Source organism: Sitodiplosis mosellana, unplaced genomic scaffold (genome assembly GCF_009176505.1).
Source record: "Sitodiplosis mosellana isolate CC-2019 unplaced genomic scaffold, AAFC_SMos_1.0 Smas_scaffold_10, whole genome shotgun sequence".
In the NCBI taxonomy this organism is placed as follows: Eukaryota; Metazoa; Arthropoda; class Insecta; order Diptera; family Cecidomyiidae; genus Sitodiplosis; species Sitodiplosis mosellana.
In genome coordinates this window covers 96510-116538 of record NW_022595252.1, presented here as the reverse complement: position 1 = coordinate 116538, position 20029 = coordinate 96510, and the positions used below count along the sequence as shown (strand labels likewise).

General features: G+C 36.1%; 4 protein-coding genes across 6 annotated transcripts; 1 reads left to right on the top strand and 3 right to left on the bottom strand.

Annotated features, from left to right (window-relative positions):
• Positions 1-171: 171 nt before the first annotated feature.
• Positions 172-7900, top strand: LOC129567273 (eukaryotic translation initiation factor 2 subunit 3-like). 2 transcript variants are annotated; one of them, XM_055443941.1, is made up of 5 exons: positions 172-437; positions 1381-1555; positions 6317-6771; positions 6893-7548; positions 7669-7900. In XM_055443941.1, the coding sequence occupies exons 1-5, from the start codon at positions 375-377 to the stop codon at positions 7742-7744; spliced, it is 1425 nt and encodes a 474-aa protein (XP_055299916.1). In that variant the 5' UTR covers positions 172-374; the 3' UTR covers positions 7745-7900. The 2 variants fall into 2 exon arrangements, with proteins under 2 accessions (XP_055299916.1, XP_055299915.1); XM_055443940.1 differs by lacking the exons at positions 6317-6771; positions 6893-7548; positions 7669-7900 and adding an exon at positions 2233-4584.
• LOC129567275 (uncharacterized) lies at positions 4492-5732 on the bottom strand. Its single transcript, XM_055443944.1, has 2 exons — positions 5337-5732; positions 4492-5147 (listed from the first exon to the last, which is right to left on the bottom strand). Exons 1-2 carry the CDS (start codon positions 5728-5730, stop codon positions 4492-4494), a joined length of 1050 nt encoding a protein of 349 aa, XP_055299919.1. The 5' UTR covers positions 5731-5732.
• Positions 7901-8274: 374 nt separating the features above from the next.
• LOC129567274 (uncharacterized) lies at positions 8275-11471 on the bottom strand. 2 transcript variants are annotated; one of them, XM_055443942.1, is made up of 7 exons: positions 11065-11471; positions 9472-10995; positions 9300-9395; positions 9167-9235; positions 8960-9107; positions 8688-8902; positions 8275-8616 (listed from the first exon to the last, which is right to left on the bottom strand). In XM_055443942.1, the coding sequence occupies exons 1-2, from the start codon at positions 11289-11291 to the stop codon at positions 9693-9695; spliced, it is 1530 nt and encodes a 509-aa protein (XP_055299917.1). In that variant the 5' UTR covers positions 11292-11471; the 3' UTR covers positions 8275-8616; positions 8688-8902; positions 8960-9107; positions 9167-9235; positions 9300-9395; positions 9472-9692. The 2 variants fall into 2 exon arrangements, with proteins under 2 accessions (XP_055299917.1, XP_055299918.1); XM_055443943.1 differs by having other exon boundaries at positions 9472-10984.
• A 7130-nt stretch (positions 11472-18601) lies between these two features.
• On the bottom strand, positions 18602-20018 carry LOC129567219 (ATP synthase subunit O, mitochondrial). Its single transcript, XM_055443871.1, has 3 exons — positions 19864-20018; positions 19120-19557; positions 18602-18933 (listed from the first exon to the last, which is right to left on the bottom strand). Exons 1-3 carry the CDS (start codon positions 19885-19887, stop codon positions 18778-18780), a joined length of 618 nt encoding a protein of 205 aa, XP_055299846.1. The 5' UTR covers positions 19888-20018; the 3' UTR covers positions 18602-18777.
• Positions 20019-20029: the final 11 nt, after the last annotated feature.

Here is a 20029-nt window from a genome sequence, read left to right as displayed (position 1 = left end):
CTTTTTTTCGATTCAAAAAAATTATTTTTCACTTTTTAATAATTAAAAATGGAAAATATTTTTTATTCTCATTTTTTTCCATTTTCAAAACAAGTCTTTATCATTCGTCTTTTTCTTTGCTGAAACAATTCGCCGCACCGCAGCATTGAATGCATTCATTTCGACGCGTGCAATGGTTCGCCGAAAACCAAGCGACATGTATCGTCAATTGTGAGCAAGAAAGACAGCGAACAACCTCTAAACGGCAGTACATTTTGGCATTGTTGACCAAAAAAAAGTTGTTTGTGCATTTAAAGGTGTTTTTTAAAGAGTTTCTTTAACCGAAAATATTCCGCAAAATTTGTGTGTTTTCGATCAATACATCCAGCTAAAATATGTCGGCCGAAAGCCAAACAACGGGAAATACTAACCTGAAGAAACAGGACTTATCACAATTGGTAAATATATACTTTTCTACATATCGCACATTGTATCGGCGAATGGAGTGCATGGTTTTGATACCCATTCCGATTTCAATGGAATCAATATGTTTCAACTTTGAATCGGCATTGGGATGTAAAGTTATGGAATTTCGGCGAGAAAAATGCAAAAATAATCGCAAAAATCGTGAAAGTTTGATGTGGAAAGGTAAAAGGCCTTATCCACGTAGACATGCATTAATATAGTGCGTGTATGATGAAATTCCATTGAAATTAATAGTACACGGAACATAACCTCAAATATACTATAATATTTTCATTCATTGCGGCATCACACGAAACGAAACAGTGAAGTAATGGTGGAGAAAAAAAAATTACGGTATTTGAACACGAACACATCATGTGTTTTGGATGCTGATTGAGTGAAATTCGTTTTGGGCTATGTCAATATTTAACGATTCTATGGTTGAAACTTATTGAATTAGGTCACTCATGACATATTTTGCATTCCAGAACGAGATTTAAAAAAAATGAAAAAGTAATTTCCATGGAAAAATATTGGATGAAAATATCTCTGAAAGTTGACGAAATTAGTTCAAATATCTTCGGAAAATCTCAATGTAGCTTACAATTCATTGAAAATCTTCATAAAATTCTTCAAAAACGTAAACTATTTCATTGAAACACCAAGAATCGATGCGAAAGTGTTGATAGTTGTTGACAACTTGATACAAATTACTTGGAAATATTTCCAAAATGGATGAAATCTTCCTGAAATTGAAGGGAAATCTCAAAGAATTTGTCAAAACAAAGAACCAAAGTCCGAAAAATAAACAAAAATGCCCTTGAAATATCCTCAACCATTCATGTCAAATATGGAACAATTTGCCGATAAAATGGCTTAATAACGCGCCCAATATGCTCCCCATTCATTACTTCATTCACATTCCATTCATTTCAGGATATCTCAACATTGACACCATTATCTCCGGAAGTGATATCGCGTCAGGCGACCATCAACATTGGTACAATTGGTCATGTAGCTCACGGTAAATCAACTGTGGTGAAAGCAATTTCTGGTGTGCACACCGTTCGTTTCAAGAATGAATTGGAACGTAACATTACAATCAAATTGGGTAAGCATCAATCAAAAGTTCTAGTTTTTATTTATTTTTAACTAACAAACTGCCTATCACAAGAGGAACACAAACAATTGATTTTCGTAAGCATGCGTTAGGAAACGGTTTTTGTTTTTAGAAGAAGAAAAAACGACAACGACAACAACATAATAAACTCTGGTGCAGATATAGAAATGTCATTGAATGATAACATGTTGGAATGATTGTTTGAGTCCCTCCAAATTTCGAAGGTGGTTGTGTGTGTGGATCTCGTTGTCGATGATGATTGCAAGTCACATTCAATTTCATTCGAGCCAAAGAAACAAACGCACAATGAATATTCAGAATTAAGAAAATACACAAACAACTGGATAATTTTCTGCCCACAAACAAACAAAAAGAACAGTCCGAATGAATTTTTCGTTTCCATTAAATCGTTTTTCATTTATCAGTGTTTTTTTTAAACTTTTACCCGGTTAATTTTTCACTAGCACAACCATTTGACCGAAATCAGTAGTTTTTTAGTTGGTTTATTCAATGTGGTTTTCTCGTTGGATAGACTCATTTTATTCTCATTCTTTTGAATTTTGTATGTTTATTTTGAACATTATTTTATCCAGTTGTTTTTTTTTTCTTCTTTTTTCTGTGTGTTCTCTGTTTTTTTTTCTTGGTATCTCTGAACGTCAATCTCGCAGAGCGTATAACACCCGAACAAATTCAGGAATTGTGTGAATCACCCACCAAATTACGACAATTTGCCAAAGAACAATTGATAAAGTATCCAATACGTGATTTGTCCAAGCGAATAGTTTCGAAAGATCAAAGCTTAAAGGGTAAATCTGCCACTATGAACACCACCCCAACATCATCTGCTACCACAAACAAGCGTAAAGCTGACACCAAATTGGACGGCGAACGACATGTGAAAATTCCGAAATTTTGCGATTTGTTTGGTATGAAAGAGAAGGATGCATTGAATAAAAAATTCTTCGGTGGTAGCACAACAACATCGATAAATGGTGATGAAGCATCGAGTACAACCTCACAACGTTTGACAATACATGATCTCACCTACACAGATGTTGACAGTGAATGTTCATTGATTGAAATGAATCTGCGACGTTTGTGTGCTCTGTGCAAATTGACACACCCCGAATTCAAGCCACCAATCATCCCAAAGACAGGCAATATCACAGTCACCGAGAACGGTGTACACGAGGTTGAGTACAAAGTGAGCAAAGTCATCAAGTTGGAATATGATTATAAATTGAAGCGGCCATCGTTTGAGGTCAGATGGGAAGGATATACCGAGGAAGACAACACATGGGAGCCCATCAAAAATATTTGGGATTGTAGGGCATTCCAAGAATTTACCGATCAATTCATCCGTTCGAGACGGACTGACATGGAACAGCTTTGGAATGAAATGATTGAAACAATTGTAAATGAGTCACTCGAACCGAATCTCACCAATTTGGAGGCCATTGAACAAATCAAAAAGTTCAACTACAACGATTTTCTTGCACATTTTTTTATGATGATTCGTATGCGACGTGCAAAATTGGATCAAACCGATAAATCGTATCAAACTGTATACGATATTCTGATGAATGACATGAAACACTTAAGCTACTATTATCGACGGTTGGATCAGTTACAGAATATGCACGAGTTCCAGCAACGCATCAACATTGTCGATCAATCGAAAAATTTGCACGTAGAAAATGTGAACGATTTTGAACTGCCACCAATGGATAATTTCACCTACACAAACGATGTGATTCCACGCGATGGTATTATCATTCCAGACGATCCGCCGGTCGGTTGCAGTTGTACCGAAGATGGTGATGGTGAACCATGCTCCATCAAATCCGACTGCTGTGCCAAGCAATTCGACGCTCAATTTCCATACACCAAACGTGGCCTGATCCGTGTTCCACAAGGCACACCGGTTTTCGAGTGCAACAAGGCGTGCAAATGCTCGGAAAATTGTCCAAATCGCGTGGTACAAAAGGGCCGCAAGCAAACATTGTGCATTTTCAAGACCAAAGAACGTGGATGGGGCGTACGAACCGAACGAGCCATTGCCAAAGGTCAATACATTTGCGAATATGTCGGTGAGATAATCTCGCACGAAGAGACCGAACGTCGAGGCAAAGAATATGATGCCGTTGGCCGTACATATCTGTTTGACTTGGACTTCAATGACAAGGATAATCCATACACCGTTGATGCAGCCAAATTTGGCAATGTGTCACGGTTCATCAATCACTCGTGCGATCCAAATCTTGGCGTTTGGGCTGTATGGACCAATTGCTTGGACTTGAACTTGCCAAAACTCTGCCTGTTCACACTTCGATCGATCAAAGAAAACGAAGAGCTCACATTTGACTACAGCAATTCGACAAATAGTGGTCGAGAACAAGCCGATGCCAATGCCAATCGAGAACAAGTCGATGCTGACACCAATCCTAACGTTCCATCAACTGAAATCGACATCGCCAAAATTGTAACAATAAAAGACAAAGTATCCAACAGGCCAATCATTCAAGCCGAAACAAAACAATCACCAGATGAAGTGGTCATTAAATCGGAAATCAAAGAAAAAATCCAAGAGACAACAGATACAGTCTCAAGCCAATTGAAAAATAAGAATGGAACCGACGCAACAAAAGTACCAGACACATCTAAAGATACCAAAAAAGAGGGATTCACGTGCCAATGCGGAGCAGCCAAATGCCGAAAAATCATTTTTATCTAATGTTTTGCATAAGTTCAACCAAATTATACTGTACAAATTTCGTGCAAAACGTTCATTCTATGTATTATTTAGTATATTAAGAGAAAATACCACTTTTTCTTTCTTGTTACTACTTCATTTTATTGATCTTCAGAAAGTTATTGATATTTTCATTTTTCTTTTCTCTTACACAACTCTGTGTTGAATATAAAGTTTAATCAGCATGAATTTCTTGAATAAAAGTAATCGTTAAATTAGCCTGTAAATCGATGTTGCGATAATAAAAGTTCCACATTTGAGCATTAAATACCAATGCTTCGCCTGCATTCAATTCGAAATTATGGTCTAAACAGAAATCCTTGCAATGTCTTAATGTGGTGAGTCGCCCAGAAATTTGACCATTCAACTGGAGAACAATCACAAGGTCTTTTACTGGTAGTCGCTTTTCGATAGGCATTCCGTAGTGTTTTGATAGGATAATCCAACTGGTGTGAAAGGGTGGAAGATGTGAAGATATGAAATATGGTCGATTTTTTAGAGAGAATGTGGCACGACTCGCTTTTACCGCTTCGAAGTCACAGTTACGAAAATGCAAAAACCATCCTTTTGACTCAACTTTGCCGGTTTGACGCAAGAGATATTGTAATTTTGGTGAATCGTCACGAATTTGCACCAAATTTGTTCCAATATTGCATGGAGTCGAGTACTTTAAATTGGGTGATGATAGCAAAAATTCGATGAAATCCTCCAGAACATCAGGTTGATTCGGCCAAATACCATGGGAATCATTTATTATCACCGGATGGTCGCGTGATAAGTATACATCTTGCAAGAGGCCGAATGTTGCATCTGATACTCGATCGATTGAAACTAAAAAAATAAGAAAAAATGTGATGTATTGAAATGCATCTAATAAAGACGACTTTTTCACCGTTAATCATCAACATTTTATTGTGCTGTTGGTTTTCACCAATAAAAAAATTTCGACAAAATTCACGAAGAGTCTTACAAAATATTCCATATGTTACTTCATTTAACGAAAAAAACGCTCAAACTTACCTAAATTCTCACAAACGGCACAATCGTCCCTATTGAGCTCGCCGTAATCGTTGTATTCTTCTGTGGATGTTGTCTTTCCATCTCCGAATTTCTCGACTAAACACCTTGATTTGTACAGATGTTGCCAGTCATAATAGGGCAGCACATGCTTAATCAACACCAATCGTCCAATTGCTGAGGCATTCCAGTTCAAAATTGGAATGTAGTAAATCGACGCACAAACAGTTGCAATTGCAATTAAAACGAATATCATGCATTTAATATATCTCCGCAACAATGAGAATCGGACATAAGTTTTCAAGTATTTTTTGACCTCATCACTTCCATCTGAATTGGATAAAATCACCTCCAGCTCACTATTCAGCACAGTAGATAATTTTTCCAAGTCCGACATTGTAGAAGATATTGAAACGTTTCCGACAACAATCCTGATCAAACTGTTGCTCTGTGAATTTAAACAGAACAAATCGAAGTTTTGCAAAATAAGCGCCTGCGCATATCATGACAACATTTTCTCTTTCCTCAACAAAACAGAAATATTTTCTTTTGCCTTATGAAACTTCATTCAAGCAGAAATAATCAAATGAACTTCCAATTTTCCATTTGATTTGGCTATCAGCTAAGTGCAGATGCGACTCATTGTATGACGAATGAGCCGTTTTTTGGGTGGGTGCAATTGGAAATTGTGATTAGAGCGGATATTCTTTTCGATTCAATGGAAGATAGAATGAGTTGATTGGATGAAATCCAGAGGAGGAGAGTATGAATAACAAGGGGCAGTTCACTGAAAAGTTGTATTACTTTTTCAGCAGCGTTGTATGAGTGATTTGGAAAAAAACAAGTATGAGTGAGAAAAGGTGGTTTGTGTTCCTCTTGAAATAAGGTGATATCGATATTTTCGGTTTAAACATCTGTTAATCAAATATTCATTGAAACATTTTTGATAACTAAAAAAAATAAATTCGTCTTATCGTTCACAGGTTATGCCAATGCCAAAATTTTTAAATGCGACAACCCGAAATGTGCTCGGCCAGTGTGCTACACATCGGGCGGTTCAAGCAAAGATGACAGTTTTCCATGCTATCGGCCAAACTGTTCGGGTCGTTTCCAATTGGTGCGTCATGTTAGTTTCGTCGATTGCCCCGGTCACGACATTCTCATGGCAACTATGTTGAACGGTGCCGCTGTCATGGACGCCGCTTTCTTGCTCATTGCCGGCAATGAATCATGCCCACAACCACAAACGTCAGAGCATTTGGCCGCCATTGAAATCATGAAATTGAAGCATATTTTGATTTTGCAAAATAAAATCGATTTGGTGAAAGAGTCACAAGCCAAGGAACAATACGATCAAATCGTAAAATTCGTTCAAGGTACGGTCGCTGAAGGCGCACCAATCATCCCAATTTCGGCTCAATTGAAGTATAACATTGAGGTAAGCCGAGTGACAACAAAGAGTGAAATTGATGTTCTTCGAAAGAGAAACCAACATCATTATACCCTTGATTTTCATTCTAAACAAACCAATATAACCCTTGTCTCCGATTCCATTTTAGGTACTCTGCGAATACATTACGAAGAAAATCCCGATTCCAACCCGCAACTTTACCTCTCCACCACGTTTGATTGTCATCCGTTCGTTCGACGTCAACAAGCCGGGTTGTGAAGTGAACGATCTGAAGGGTGGTGTTGCTGGTGGTTCAATTTTGCGCGGTGTCTTGAAGGTTGGCCAAGAGATTGAAGTGCGTCCAGGTTTGGTGAGCAAAGATTCCGAAGGAAAATTGACATGTCGCCCGATTTTCTCGAAGATTGTGTCACTCTTTACCGAACAAAACGAATTGAAATTCGCCGTACCAGGAGGTTTAATCGGTGTAGGTACCAAAATCGAACCGACTTTGTGCCGTGCCGATCGTTTGGTTGGTCAAGTTTTGGGAGCTGTTGGCGCTTTGCCCGATATCTTCATTGAATTGGAAGTTTCGTATTATTTGTTGAAACGTTTGCTCGGTGTTCGTACTGAAGGCGATAAAAAGGCAGCCAAAGTGCAGAAATTGTCAAAGAACGAAATTCTTCTCGTTAACATCGGTTCACTCAGTACTGGCGGTCGAGTTGTCGCAACCAAAGCCGATTTGGCCAAGATCGCACTTACCAATCCGGTCTGTACAGAAATTGGCGAAAAGATTGCACTCAGTCGGCGTGTCGAGAAACATTGGCGGTGAGTGATGTTTTACGTTTTTTGTTCTTTTTTTCCAATCAAAATTTCATACTCTTCAATCAATTGAGGATTACATTCATGATATGAAGAAACTTAACATTTATTTATGTCTCGTTGCAGGTTAATTGGTTGGGGTCAAATTCGAGGCGGAAGCACAATTCAACCAGCCAACAATGCACCATCGAAATCATCATAGGGTCCATCTTACGAATTGTACATCATTCAGATAGATCAGACAGAGAACTATAATATAACCTTATTATGGAAATTCCTCAATATGATTTGTTTTTTATTCTCTATCAAAAACAAAATAAATCAAAAAAATTGCAAAACATGGAAAATTTATTCGGTAGTTGGCTGGGTGTTTTATTTGTCGGTTTAGTTTTTCATGGATAAAGTAGATACAAGAGAGATTTTTGAATTTGTTTCACAGTTTTTGTTTTGTTTAAACAGAGGTTTGCTTTTCTTGGCGGGAATGTTTTATGTACATTCTACATGAATGATTGATACAATCCAACACTTCCAAGCCAATTATGCCATAACTTTTCGATATTTCTCTTGTAAATTAAGTTGAAATAGATCTTTTTGCCGTCATCATACGTCGTCGATAAATATGCGGCATTACCACTGGTTAAACCATCGCATCGTTAGCCGTTGAACACATATCAGCGAAGAAAGCACTGAAATAAGCATGGAAATAAGTTACCCCAAATCAAAACACCAGGATTTATTGACATCAATGGCGATTTGTAATCAAATCGATCACGTGTTTATTTAAGTAAATTGTGAACAAAATCGACATAATTGTATAAGCCACTAAACTAAACTAGCGAATTGTAAGAGGTATTTTATGTTTAATTATTGTAATTCTCGAATTTTTTTCTTATGCTACATTCATTTTGTTTAAATGTCACAGCACATATCGATCATGAATTATTTACAAATGGAATTAGCCGATTGAGAGTATGTTTTGATCATGCATTGAATTACGTACGATGAAAAAGATTTACTGTTTTCCACGAACGTATGGCCAATTGGAGTCCTACCAGCATGTCAAGAGCTTCGCAACTGAAATCAAATGAGAATCCGAAATGAAGAATTGAATATATTGTGAAATCTTAGTTTTTTTTAATTCTTACGCTATCATTGTTTCATTCAAATTGTGACCCCATACGAACATTCCCATTTTTTCCACGATGACTGCTGGATATTTTGGTGTTTTTGGCCCGCATAGTTCCAGAATTTCTTCTTGCAACTTCTCCTCAGCTTTCATCGAATTCAAATTCTTCACAAGCGGCACAGTAACGGATTCAGATGGTTTGAATTTGCGGTCTTCGATCCAATTGTAGATATTCTGGGAAAAAAGACATTCAAAATGTGGAAATTGAGATAAGCGAAAGAAACAACTCACTTTTGATGCATAGTGACCGTTCCAGTTCACCTCAACTGGTGCCGTGCCATCCAGATTTTCACACATCAATAGAACATTCTGCGATTGGATGTTTATTACTGTGTCAAACTTCCATGTCTTGTACGGGAGTTTGAATGGGTGGAATAATCTAAAATAAATTACGAAATGAATATGGATTTGATTTGCTAACTTACTGATAAAATTTACCCATCAATTTCATCCAATTCTCTTTGTACAACGACTCCTTCTTCCAAGTAGAAAACGCTGGGAGAATTTCTGAAGAAAAATAATAATTTTGATGAATTTATACTTTTTTGCAACTCATGCAAATGTGACATACGTAAATTGATGCGAAATTGATGCCACCACAAGAACCGCCGAATATCAGTCCGCGATCACGATATTTACGGTTTGCTTCGATAATTCCTTGGTATTCCTGAAACTCAATATGATTTAAAATGATTGATATACAAACGATTTTCAAATTGTTTCGAACAAAATGAAAAACTTACGTCCATTTCCACTGAGATGTTGAACCAAACAGAACACAGATACATCAAGTGACAATTCATGTCGCGCGCCCATGGTTTGTATTATTGATAGAAGGTGGCGCATGTGCGAGTCGCTAACATTCTAAAACAAAGCTGGGTTTACATTGAATACAAATTAAGTACTTATAAACTACATATTTAATTTGTCTTTTCGACGAACATTTACATATAATTCATTTGAATTATTCTTCAATTTTTGAACATTCAATCACAATGAAAAGAAGTTTGTTCAACGCAAGTGATACAATCATATTTATTTCATTTTTGAATGTGCAAACATATCGCGTCAAAGTAGAGTCAGATGGTTTTTTAATTGAAAACTCCACAGATTTGTAAGGTAGTTTCCAATTGCATTTCTTGCAGTTCAAATGTGTTTGGCCTTCAGCCATTATTTTGTGTGCAGTGGTATGCGATGCAATTACATCACAGAAAATTGGAAATCCCATATAATCCAGACAACCTTCTCCTTTTATTACAAGTTTCTTGATTGATTGACAACGTTCCAGAAAACGAAGAACACTACACATTAAGGTGTGACGCGGATCGTATCTTATTATTTTTGGATAAATAAATTTATAATGCAAAATGCTCAGCTCTTCAATGTTTGATAATATATATTCCGATTCAAATAATGCGTCGAGTTTGCCAATCATATGGCCGTACAATTCGATGGATGTCAACTTATTGTTTCTATGTATGAGATTCAAAAGAGGCTGATATGCGTTGATATCGTCAAAATTCACATCACATGACAGAGAAATGCGTTGCAATTTACTAAACGTAAATAAATTAAAATTGAATGTTCCCCGCAATTCCAATCGAAAATCCACAACGTTATTGAAATGAAATGGTTCATGATTGTATACAACGAGTGGTGACAGATCTTTACACATATTGGAAATAGAGAACGTTTTAATAGCTGGCAAATATTCTGTTACGCCCTGAATATAACTTAGTGCACAATTTTCGTCTAAAAACAATTTTAGTTCTTCTAATTGTGGATTTAGTTTGATCAATTCCATAAATGTATCTTTTTGAAGTGACTTTTTATGATATGTACGAAGTGATAATTGCTTTAAATTTGGCAAATGTTCTAATACTGACCAATTCTCATATTCATTGAATTCTAAACATAAAGACTCTAAATTTGGAAAGCATTTTTTAAATAGTTTTGACCGGATTATGCAGCTTCTAACCACAATGGATTTAACATTTGTTAACGGTTTTTCAATATTTTCGAAAACAAAATTTCTATCGCATACGAACAATTTTTTCAATGATTTCGAACAATATTCAGCCAAGTAAACTTCAATATTGGGCTCATGATCTCCTCCTCTTCCACTGTAATGTAATTCAATATTCGCTATTTTGTGTCCAAAATTCCGTAATACTTTTAGAAGTATCAGTTGAGATGTAAGGGGGAGGACCTTATTTGTATCAGAAAAATAAAATGGGGGACACATCGGATTCACTTCTGGAAAAATTCTAATTTCAAAGAAAAGATGTGAGCTACTTACAATTTAATATGTATCGATTAGTAAGTAAATATATTACCTTGGCAGATCACCCTCTCGTCCATATCTAATTATTTTATTGCCATATTTTCGTTTGAAAACAGCAGAGGCGGCCGTAATTAATTGCTTACTCGTCTCTGCAATACTCAACAGATCCCTTAGCTCCAAATAGTCGAATATTAGCTTTTTGCAATCATTATTCATAGTGACGAGGTTTAATGGTACACATTTCCCCAATAACATTTCTTTGAAATCATTTGATTCCATTGCGATGTGCAATAATTGTGTGCAACTTAACAGCTATACGCCAATAAATTCCTTTGAAATTTTCCTTTATTGAAACACTGTAGTTCCTCAAGGGGAGATAACGGTTAATGAATATCAATTTTCATGCAGAAATTTGGCACAATTTTTACAAACTTATCTAGATACCGAACTGTCTCTGTAATTTCATTATTAACAAATGGCTAAACAGAAAAGACAGAAAAACTGTTTGACATTTCCACTTCTAAGAATATACCCTTTTCGACTGTGTGTGTATGTGTTGGAAAATACAATAAGCTAGTCTAGTACTTCAGCAAAAAGCACCACAGTCACACGTTCGTTTGTATTTACTTTCTAGAAAATGTTCAAATCGACTTGAATAATAATAATTATTTTTTTTAAGATTTCAGTTATTTATTATTGTTTGTATGGACACTGAATTCAACTAAAAACACGCATACAAGCAAGCGAGCGATACGACATTTAAGAAAATTCCCTGTTTCATAACGGTTCATCAAGTGGTTCACTGATTAAATGTAAGTACTTGACCAGTGATGCTGAGAATTCCAAGACAATGGTAAAATTGGCAACTCTACTTTTGTGACGTTATAAAATGTAACATCTTATTAAATTTATACAATGAAATTTATAAATTAAATATTACTAATTTTATACTATTTTAATAGGTTGCGTCTTATTGGGAAAAAAATTTAATAATTCTGAGTTAATAAAACTTTTTATTAAATTAAATAGTATTGAATTACAGTCAAACCTTCCAATGACGGAACCTCTATAAAGCCGAAACCTCCAGTTAGCGGATTTTTTTCCGCCGTTGACGGTTCCCCTTCAGGATGACCTCCGAATAGCGGAATTTTTACCTCCAGTCAACGGAAATTCGCTCGATTGGCCAGAATTTTTTAATTAAAAAATCATATAAAAATTAATATTTTGCTCTTCAAATACGCCATATCAAAGTGTATAAAATCGATATGCATGCACGTCGAGGGAGAAATCATTTAAAAGTAATTGAAATTTTACAAGTAATTACGATAATAGAAAAGTAACTTTTAAAGTATGGAAAAATGGTGAAAATAGTGAATTATTTCAAAATAATGCGTTATTAAGGTATCGTTGTTTCATCACAAATCGATAGATCGTAAAATTTTGGGCCGGTATGCCCATTTTCAGGAACCGATTTTGTCGTTAACCCAAGAAAACTGCGACCCAAAGGTGTCATTAGTACCCATTTTTCGAAGGTTCCCAAATAACGGGGCATATCTCAGAAACTATGGAAGATATCGGTTTACTATCTATAAGGAAATTGTAGAGGGCGTCAAAAACAATAACTTTGATCTGTTTATTTTATGGATTTCACCTGTAGATGGCGCTCGAAATCAAAATTTTTAATTTAGTAATTTTTACTAAAATAACGGTATTTTTCGATTCAACACATCAGCCTTAATTGTTGCTTTTGACGCCCTCTACAATTTCCTTACAGATACTAAACCGATATCTTCCATAGTTTCTGAGTTATGCCCCGTTATTTGGGAACCTTCGAAAAATGAGTACCAATGACACCTTTGAGTCGCAGTTTTTTTGGGTTAACGGCAAAATCCGTTTCTGAAAATGGGCATACCGGCCTAAAATTTTACGATCTTTCGATCTGTGATGAAAAAACGACACCTTAATAGCGCATTATTTTGAAATATTTCACTATTTTCACCATTTTTTCATACTTTCCGGTATGGGTTAATTTTAAACCCTTAGTCAAACATTTTCACAGTTTTTGGATTGGAGGATCTAGTGGGCCTCAATATCTTTCCAATGTGCGAAAAATCATGCATTTATGTCCAAAAGTGGGCTCAGAATGGCTTGTGGCGTAGAAGCACGGCGGCGCGGCCAGAAATACGCCGACGGCCAAATCTTTGGTATAGAGGCCGAATTCGGAAAAGTGACCTTACACATTTTCACTCCTCATGAGCAAAGGAACTCGTCGTAGAGAGACTAGCATGAAATTTTGAATCACCCTGTATAGACAAATGCACTGTCCCAAAATATCCGAAAAATTAAATTTGTGACGTCTGAAATATTTGTGACAAATGTCCTAAAATTGTCCCAAAAATGTCCTAAAGAAATTTTTGTCAATTTGTGGCGTTCCCTGAAAATATCCAAAAAATATCCCTTTGGGTCTTCCGCCTACCAAGACCTTTCCAATGATGTATAGCACATGCAAATCGGACAACACGTTCGCCCACAAAACGCGACTTTATTTTTAGTCTTAAGAAAATAACTAAATCAATAAGCTCTACATTTCATGTAGTGCCTAAAAAAAATAAGGTAAATGTCATCAATAGTTTGGTTATGTCTGTTCGCCATAAACCACATCCCCGAGTATTCTTGAATACATTATCGTGAAAAATGAAAATTTATCGTTAATAAAATAAAAATGAAGATGGATTAACCCTCTAATGCATTAATTTTTCTCAGGGCTAGGAGCAGAGCCATTTCTAGCGGGGGTTCAAGTGGTTCAAAGAACCAAGGCGCACGAGCGCCGCAGGCGCTCGTGGGCGCTCGGACTTGAAAAATTTCTGGAATTTTCTGAAAGTTGCGCAAGGGTGCCGAAGGCGCTCGAGCGCCGTTTCAATTCAAATTTGGAACACAAGGGAAGCAATTCTTTATTTTAAATAGAGAATATATTATTTCAAAATAAATAATCGCTTTATTGATTGTTTTCGTCGCCTCTGTCTTTTTCGGTGCCGTTGAGTTTCAAACTGAGAAGACGAATGCATAGAATAGAGCGCTTGATAAAGTTTAATGGTATGAGTTTTGATTCGAACAAGTGGCAATTAAAACGGCGTCCTAAAAAAGTGCTAAACAAAACGAAACCCAGCGTTTTTTCTCATATGGAGCTATTGAACTCTATGTAGAAAAAACTATGTGTTGCATTCAATACAGCGACCAATTCAGTACGATGTTTTTATTCTCGGCGAATCATTTGTACACACGTAAGTAAAAATATTGTTATTGAATGTGTCGCTCATCGACCAGCGGTATACTGCTATTTAAGCACACTGGCACATGAAAACATCAGCCGCACAGCGAAAATTTAAACAAAAATTTGGGTAAAGGCCTAGTGTCACATACAACTGAAACTGAAACTTAAACTGAAAATAATTCAATGCAAAATGTATTGAAAGGCCCCTCTGACAACAGCGACAGAAACTAAATTCAGTACATTTTGCGACTGAAACTGAAACTAGTCCTCTTGACTTCTTTCTGTTGCTGTGAACAACTGTAGTGCAATGTACTGAATTCAGTTTCTTTCGCTTTTGGCAGAGGAACCTTTCAATACATTTTGCATTGAAATATTTTCAGTTTCAGTTTCAGTTGTATGTGACACCAAGCCTTAAGTATTTATTTGAAATTGAATTATGACGAATCGCCGCGCTATTATCGCGCTGTCAACTCTATCAAATGCATCAATTGCCACATTATTTCTCTGACTCTATGCATTAACACATTTCGTCCACAAATTATTCATCGAAAATTCAAATAAATTCGAGCCTTTATTTTTCTCTGCCAAAATGAATTTCGGCAAAAAGGCTTCTGGTGCGCAAAATAGGAAAAGACAGCTTGAAAAACAAGCGGCTGATCATCAAAAACGTCGAGCGGGTGGGTAGATTACTATTAGAAACGCTTTAACGCATGATGGAAAATTCGATATCGATGGTGATGATTTATCTGTAGAACTTTCATTGGTTCCAACTTTGGTAAATCAGGATAATATTAATCACGCAATCGATATACTGAATTCAATTCAGAAGCGAAAAATGGAAAACTTAGTTCCAAATGCAATCATCTGGCAATCATATCAATAGAAAGCGATGTAGCAAATTCGATTCAATATGACGATGTGATTGAAGAATTTGCCAATTCAAAAGCGAGAAAAAAGACATTTCTTTAAGTCATTTTAATGTATCATTTTTTTGTTGCTTTTCAAATAAACTTGGATCAAATGTATCATTTTTGCGTTTTTTTCACACACTTTTAAAAATTCCGGTTTGAAAGGGCGCCAACGTATTTTGAACCAGGGCGCCAGCGAAGCTAGAAATGGCTCTAGCTAGGAGTACTGGTACTTGGTTGATTTTTGGCCGTAGATAATAAAAAAAATATTCATAATCCTAGATTCCTCATGGTTTTGTCAGGAAATGCGATTGACATAAACACAGTGCAACACATGATTGAGGGACTCACTTAAACCAATCGCTTCTGAAAGTACTCATCAAAACTAGAAATTCTGCATCATTCGTTTTGCCAAGTTGGTTGACAGGTGAATTTATATGAATTTTTGCATTTTTAGCTCAAACTGGATTTTGAGCACTTTTGCGATATTTTCACAAGGCTATTTCTCGGTAAACCGTAAGGAATATTGCTTTTGTGTCTTCAGCAAAGTTGTAGGTATTGAATCAGAGAAAAAAAATGCAGAACAAATCTACCCCAAAAAATGCACCCAGGGTCTCAAAATCGCAAAAATGCCCATTTTTTACCATTTTTCAACCATAACTCGCAGCTTATTCAATTTTTATGGCCACTGTCTTCATTAATTTTGTAGTCAACGTATAACTGGACAACTTTGCTCAACATACTAGCCCAGAAAAATCATGTTCTATCTACTTTTTTGGCTCAAAATCACTCTTTGCTACCAAAAATGGTCATTTTGTTGTGAATTTTGGCCTATTACATGCAAATATCTATACATCTTTCCACATTTTTTGCTTGAATTTTTGTTAGAGTGTCTCCATGGATAATGTGAACTTGTTTTTTAGCTATTTTAGTGGAAAAGTTCACTAATTTGTAGGTATATTTCTAGTTTTGGACCAATTTTTGAGCGTTTGGTGGACATTTGGCCAAATGAAGTCATGAAAACAGCCATATTTCAGTTTCTAATGTATGCTACACTAAAGCGTATGTTCACAGCTAAAAAATAGGGCCAATACGATTCGCCTATGATGTCCAGTTTTGAAGTTATGGCTTCCCAAGTGATGACATGCTCATTTTTTACACTATTTTGGCCTTTATTATCACTTGAGCAGCCATGAGTGCCCTACCAAATGTCATAGGCAGGTCGCATTAGCCTTATTTTTCAGCTATGAACATCAGCTTTAAAATGCCATACCGCTTAAACTGAAATATATTCTGTTCAGGCGTTCAAATTTTGCCCGTCCAAAAGGTGGTTGAATGCATTAGAGGGTTAAAATAGTTTGGTTTGGGCTCGATTGCGTTTTTTTTTTCAAATACGGAAATTTGTATAGAATTCATTTTACTTTAATACTCAGATAAAACTTACTTCAAGCTTAACCCTCTACTGCACCATTTTTTACGGAGTAAAGGGGAGTCACTTTAAGCTAATTTTGGGGCGTAGACTACGAAAAAAATATTCATTACCCCAGATTCCCCATGGTTTGGTCAGGAAATGCGTTTGACATATTCAGAGAACAATGGATTCCATTGTTTAAAAGTGTCAACATTTTGTCTAATTTGGAATCCAAATAATTAATTTTGTCAAATTTCTGTTTTCGCGCAAATTTTTGTTCATAACTCCACAATACTACGTAGGCAAATAGTTCAAAGGTCAAATATATGGAGAACACATTGACGAATAAAAATGCCTTTTGAAGCAATGTGATCCTACGTACGGATTACGTTATACAGACGTTCAAATGTTGCCCGCCTAAAGGCGGTCTTACGAATTAGAGGGTTAATTTTATATCTTTTGGTATTTCAAAACCAAAACATTTTGGTATTTCAAGAACAAAAAAATATTTTCCATTTCGGATTCAATTTTTGATGTGAGTGTAGTGGTTTGTTTAAAACGTTTGTTTGTTGGTTTGACAATGTCAAAAATTGACATGAACGTCTAATTACTTTCGTAATTTCCTAAAGAAATAGCGTGCCGAAAAGTAATAGAAAAAGTAATTTGACAGTTTTGAAAAGTAATTGAAAAGTAATTCAAAGAGAGATTTCCCCCTCGATGCACGTGCATGCTAGCGTTAGTTGAATTCATTATTTAGATTGCTCTGAAGTATTGATTGACCCATATTAAGCATATTTTTCATGTATCACAGATGTATAAACATCTGAATCGAGTGCAAAGTAAATCTTGTGCCATAATTTCAAAAATTTATTTTAATTTTGTGAGCGTGATTCATCCTTTGTTTTCGATTCTCTTATTGTGTTTATGGTTTTACTGGATGTTTACTTTTACTTTTCACTCAATTATTCATAAATAAGGAAGGTAATTGACTTTTTGACTTGAACTCCCAAATGGCGGAAACTTTGAATCTATACGATTTTTAAACCTCTCTTTAGCGAAAACTCTTTTTAACGGAAACCTCCGGATAACGTAAAAATATGGCACCATGCGATTTCGTCATTAGGAGGTTTGACTGTATTATTATAGATAAAAAAAATGAATATTCCGCAATTTAGTATTATTAAATTAGCCATTGAACAAATCAAAAAGTTCAATTACAACGATTTTCTTGCACATTTTTTTATGATGATTCGTATGCGACGTGCAAAACTGGATAAAACCGATAAATCGTATCAAACTGTAAACGATATTCTCATGAATGACATGAAATACTTGAGCTTCTATTATCGACGGTTGGATCAGTTACAGAATATGCACGAGTTCCAGCAACTCATTAACATTGTCACGCGATGGTATCATCATTCCAGACGATTCGCCGGTCGGTTGCAGTTGTACCGAAGATGGTGATGGTGATGGTGAACTATGGTCCATCAAATCTGACTGCTGTCCCAAGCAATTCGACACTCCATTTCCATATACAAAATGTGGCTTGATCCGTGTTTCACAAGGCACACCGGTTTTAGAGTGCAACAAGGCGTGCGTGCAAATGCTCGAAAAATTACCCGAATCGCGTGGGGTCACAAGGAAACATTGTGTATTTTCAAGACCAAAGAATGTGGATGGTTTATAGAACGAAGATACCGAAGAAGGAGGATTCATGTGCCACTAGCCAAATGCCAAATAATCATTTTTAGCTAGTGCTTTGCATAGGTTCAACTAAATGATACTCTACAAATTTTGTGCAAAGCGTTCATTCTATAGAATGATAGACATATGTAGATGTATTATTTAGTTCTTGTTCATGTAATTCTTCTATGTTCCTTGTTCGATGTTATTGATCTTATGTTGACGCAGTGGTTTTTATTATCAGCATGAATTTCCTGGATAAACGTGATCCTCAAATAAGCTTGTGAATTCACTACATGAAAAAAATTATTCAGAATTTTTCGTAGTATTTTATTTTTCTTTGTAATTTGTTTATGAATACAATTAATAATCGCATTTCAGACTACCCAAACAGAGGTTTACTTTTCTTGGCGGAAATGTTTAACTGTGTAATTTTTGTTTCCACATTTACATTTAAAATGTTTTATTTGTTTCTGGGGAGAAGATAGCTTAAGCAGCAGATTCGATGAGTTCCTTGTACTTCTTGATCTTTGAAGCGACGCTCATGTCGACGTAATTATCTCCGATTGAGGCAACCAATCCACCGATGATGGCTGGGTCAACCTTTTCCTTCAATTGAATAGTTTGGTTTGATTTCACGAATTTCTGCAATGAAACGAAAAAATGGGAAAAATTTAATGGGACTCTATGGATAGTAGGAGGAATTGAATTTTATTGTGTAAAAATTCTGCGTTTCAATTCCGAAAAAATGAAACAAATGAATCTGAAAGAAACTAAATTCAATCAGCTCAAGAACAAGATATGACAAAAAAAAATCGCTCAAATACTCACAGCCAAAGAAGATTGCAATTGTTTGCGTTGACCATCGCTCAATGGACGAGCAGTGGTGACTTCGCAAATGACTTCCCCGCGATGAGCCGACATCAATTGTTTGAATGCGTTAATGACACCGTCAATTTTGCCCATGCGGCCATTCTCGGCGAGCAACGCCAACAAATTGGTTGTGGCGGTAGACAAATTGGCTTTGGCACCAACATCTCTCAATGTGCTTTGCAAAAGAGTGCGGTTGATGATTGGGCTGGTGATGATAGCACGCAATTGTGGCTTTCCCTTGATGGCATTTTGTACTGAAATCAATTCCTTTTCGGCGGAATCCAATTGGCCCATTTTGGTGGCGGCCGTGTACAAAGCGGTGGCATAACGACCTTCCAAACCGAACAATTGAATTGGTGGCTTGACAGCAGCAGCACTGCTCGACATCGAGCGCACCTGTAACACGAAATATTATCAATTGAATTTTCTGCTTTACATAAACAGCACGTCATAATCACAAAAATGAGTACAAAAATAAGCACAAAACGTTTTCTTCTACAGAGACTCATCGGACTTTTTCTTTTCAATTGGTCGATGGGTTTGTTGTAGATTTTCTACTCAGTTTGACATTTGATTACATAATTTTTCACCAAAACCAGAATGAAAATCGTAAAATTCTCAAATAAAATGCAACAAATCCATCGACCAATTGCGATCAATCGATGAATTCCATAAAAATGTTTCAATTTTTTATTCACTTACAGTCATTCCTAAGCGTGAAGCCATAATTTTTATTTATTTTTCGTGTGGATTAAGTTGAAATAGAATCTTTTCGTCTTCGTACGTCGACCGAAACAGCAAGGAGAAAATTAAGGTTATCTGTCAAAATGACGCCCTCTGGTGAATCGATTCGTAGCTAGCGCATAAT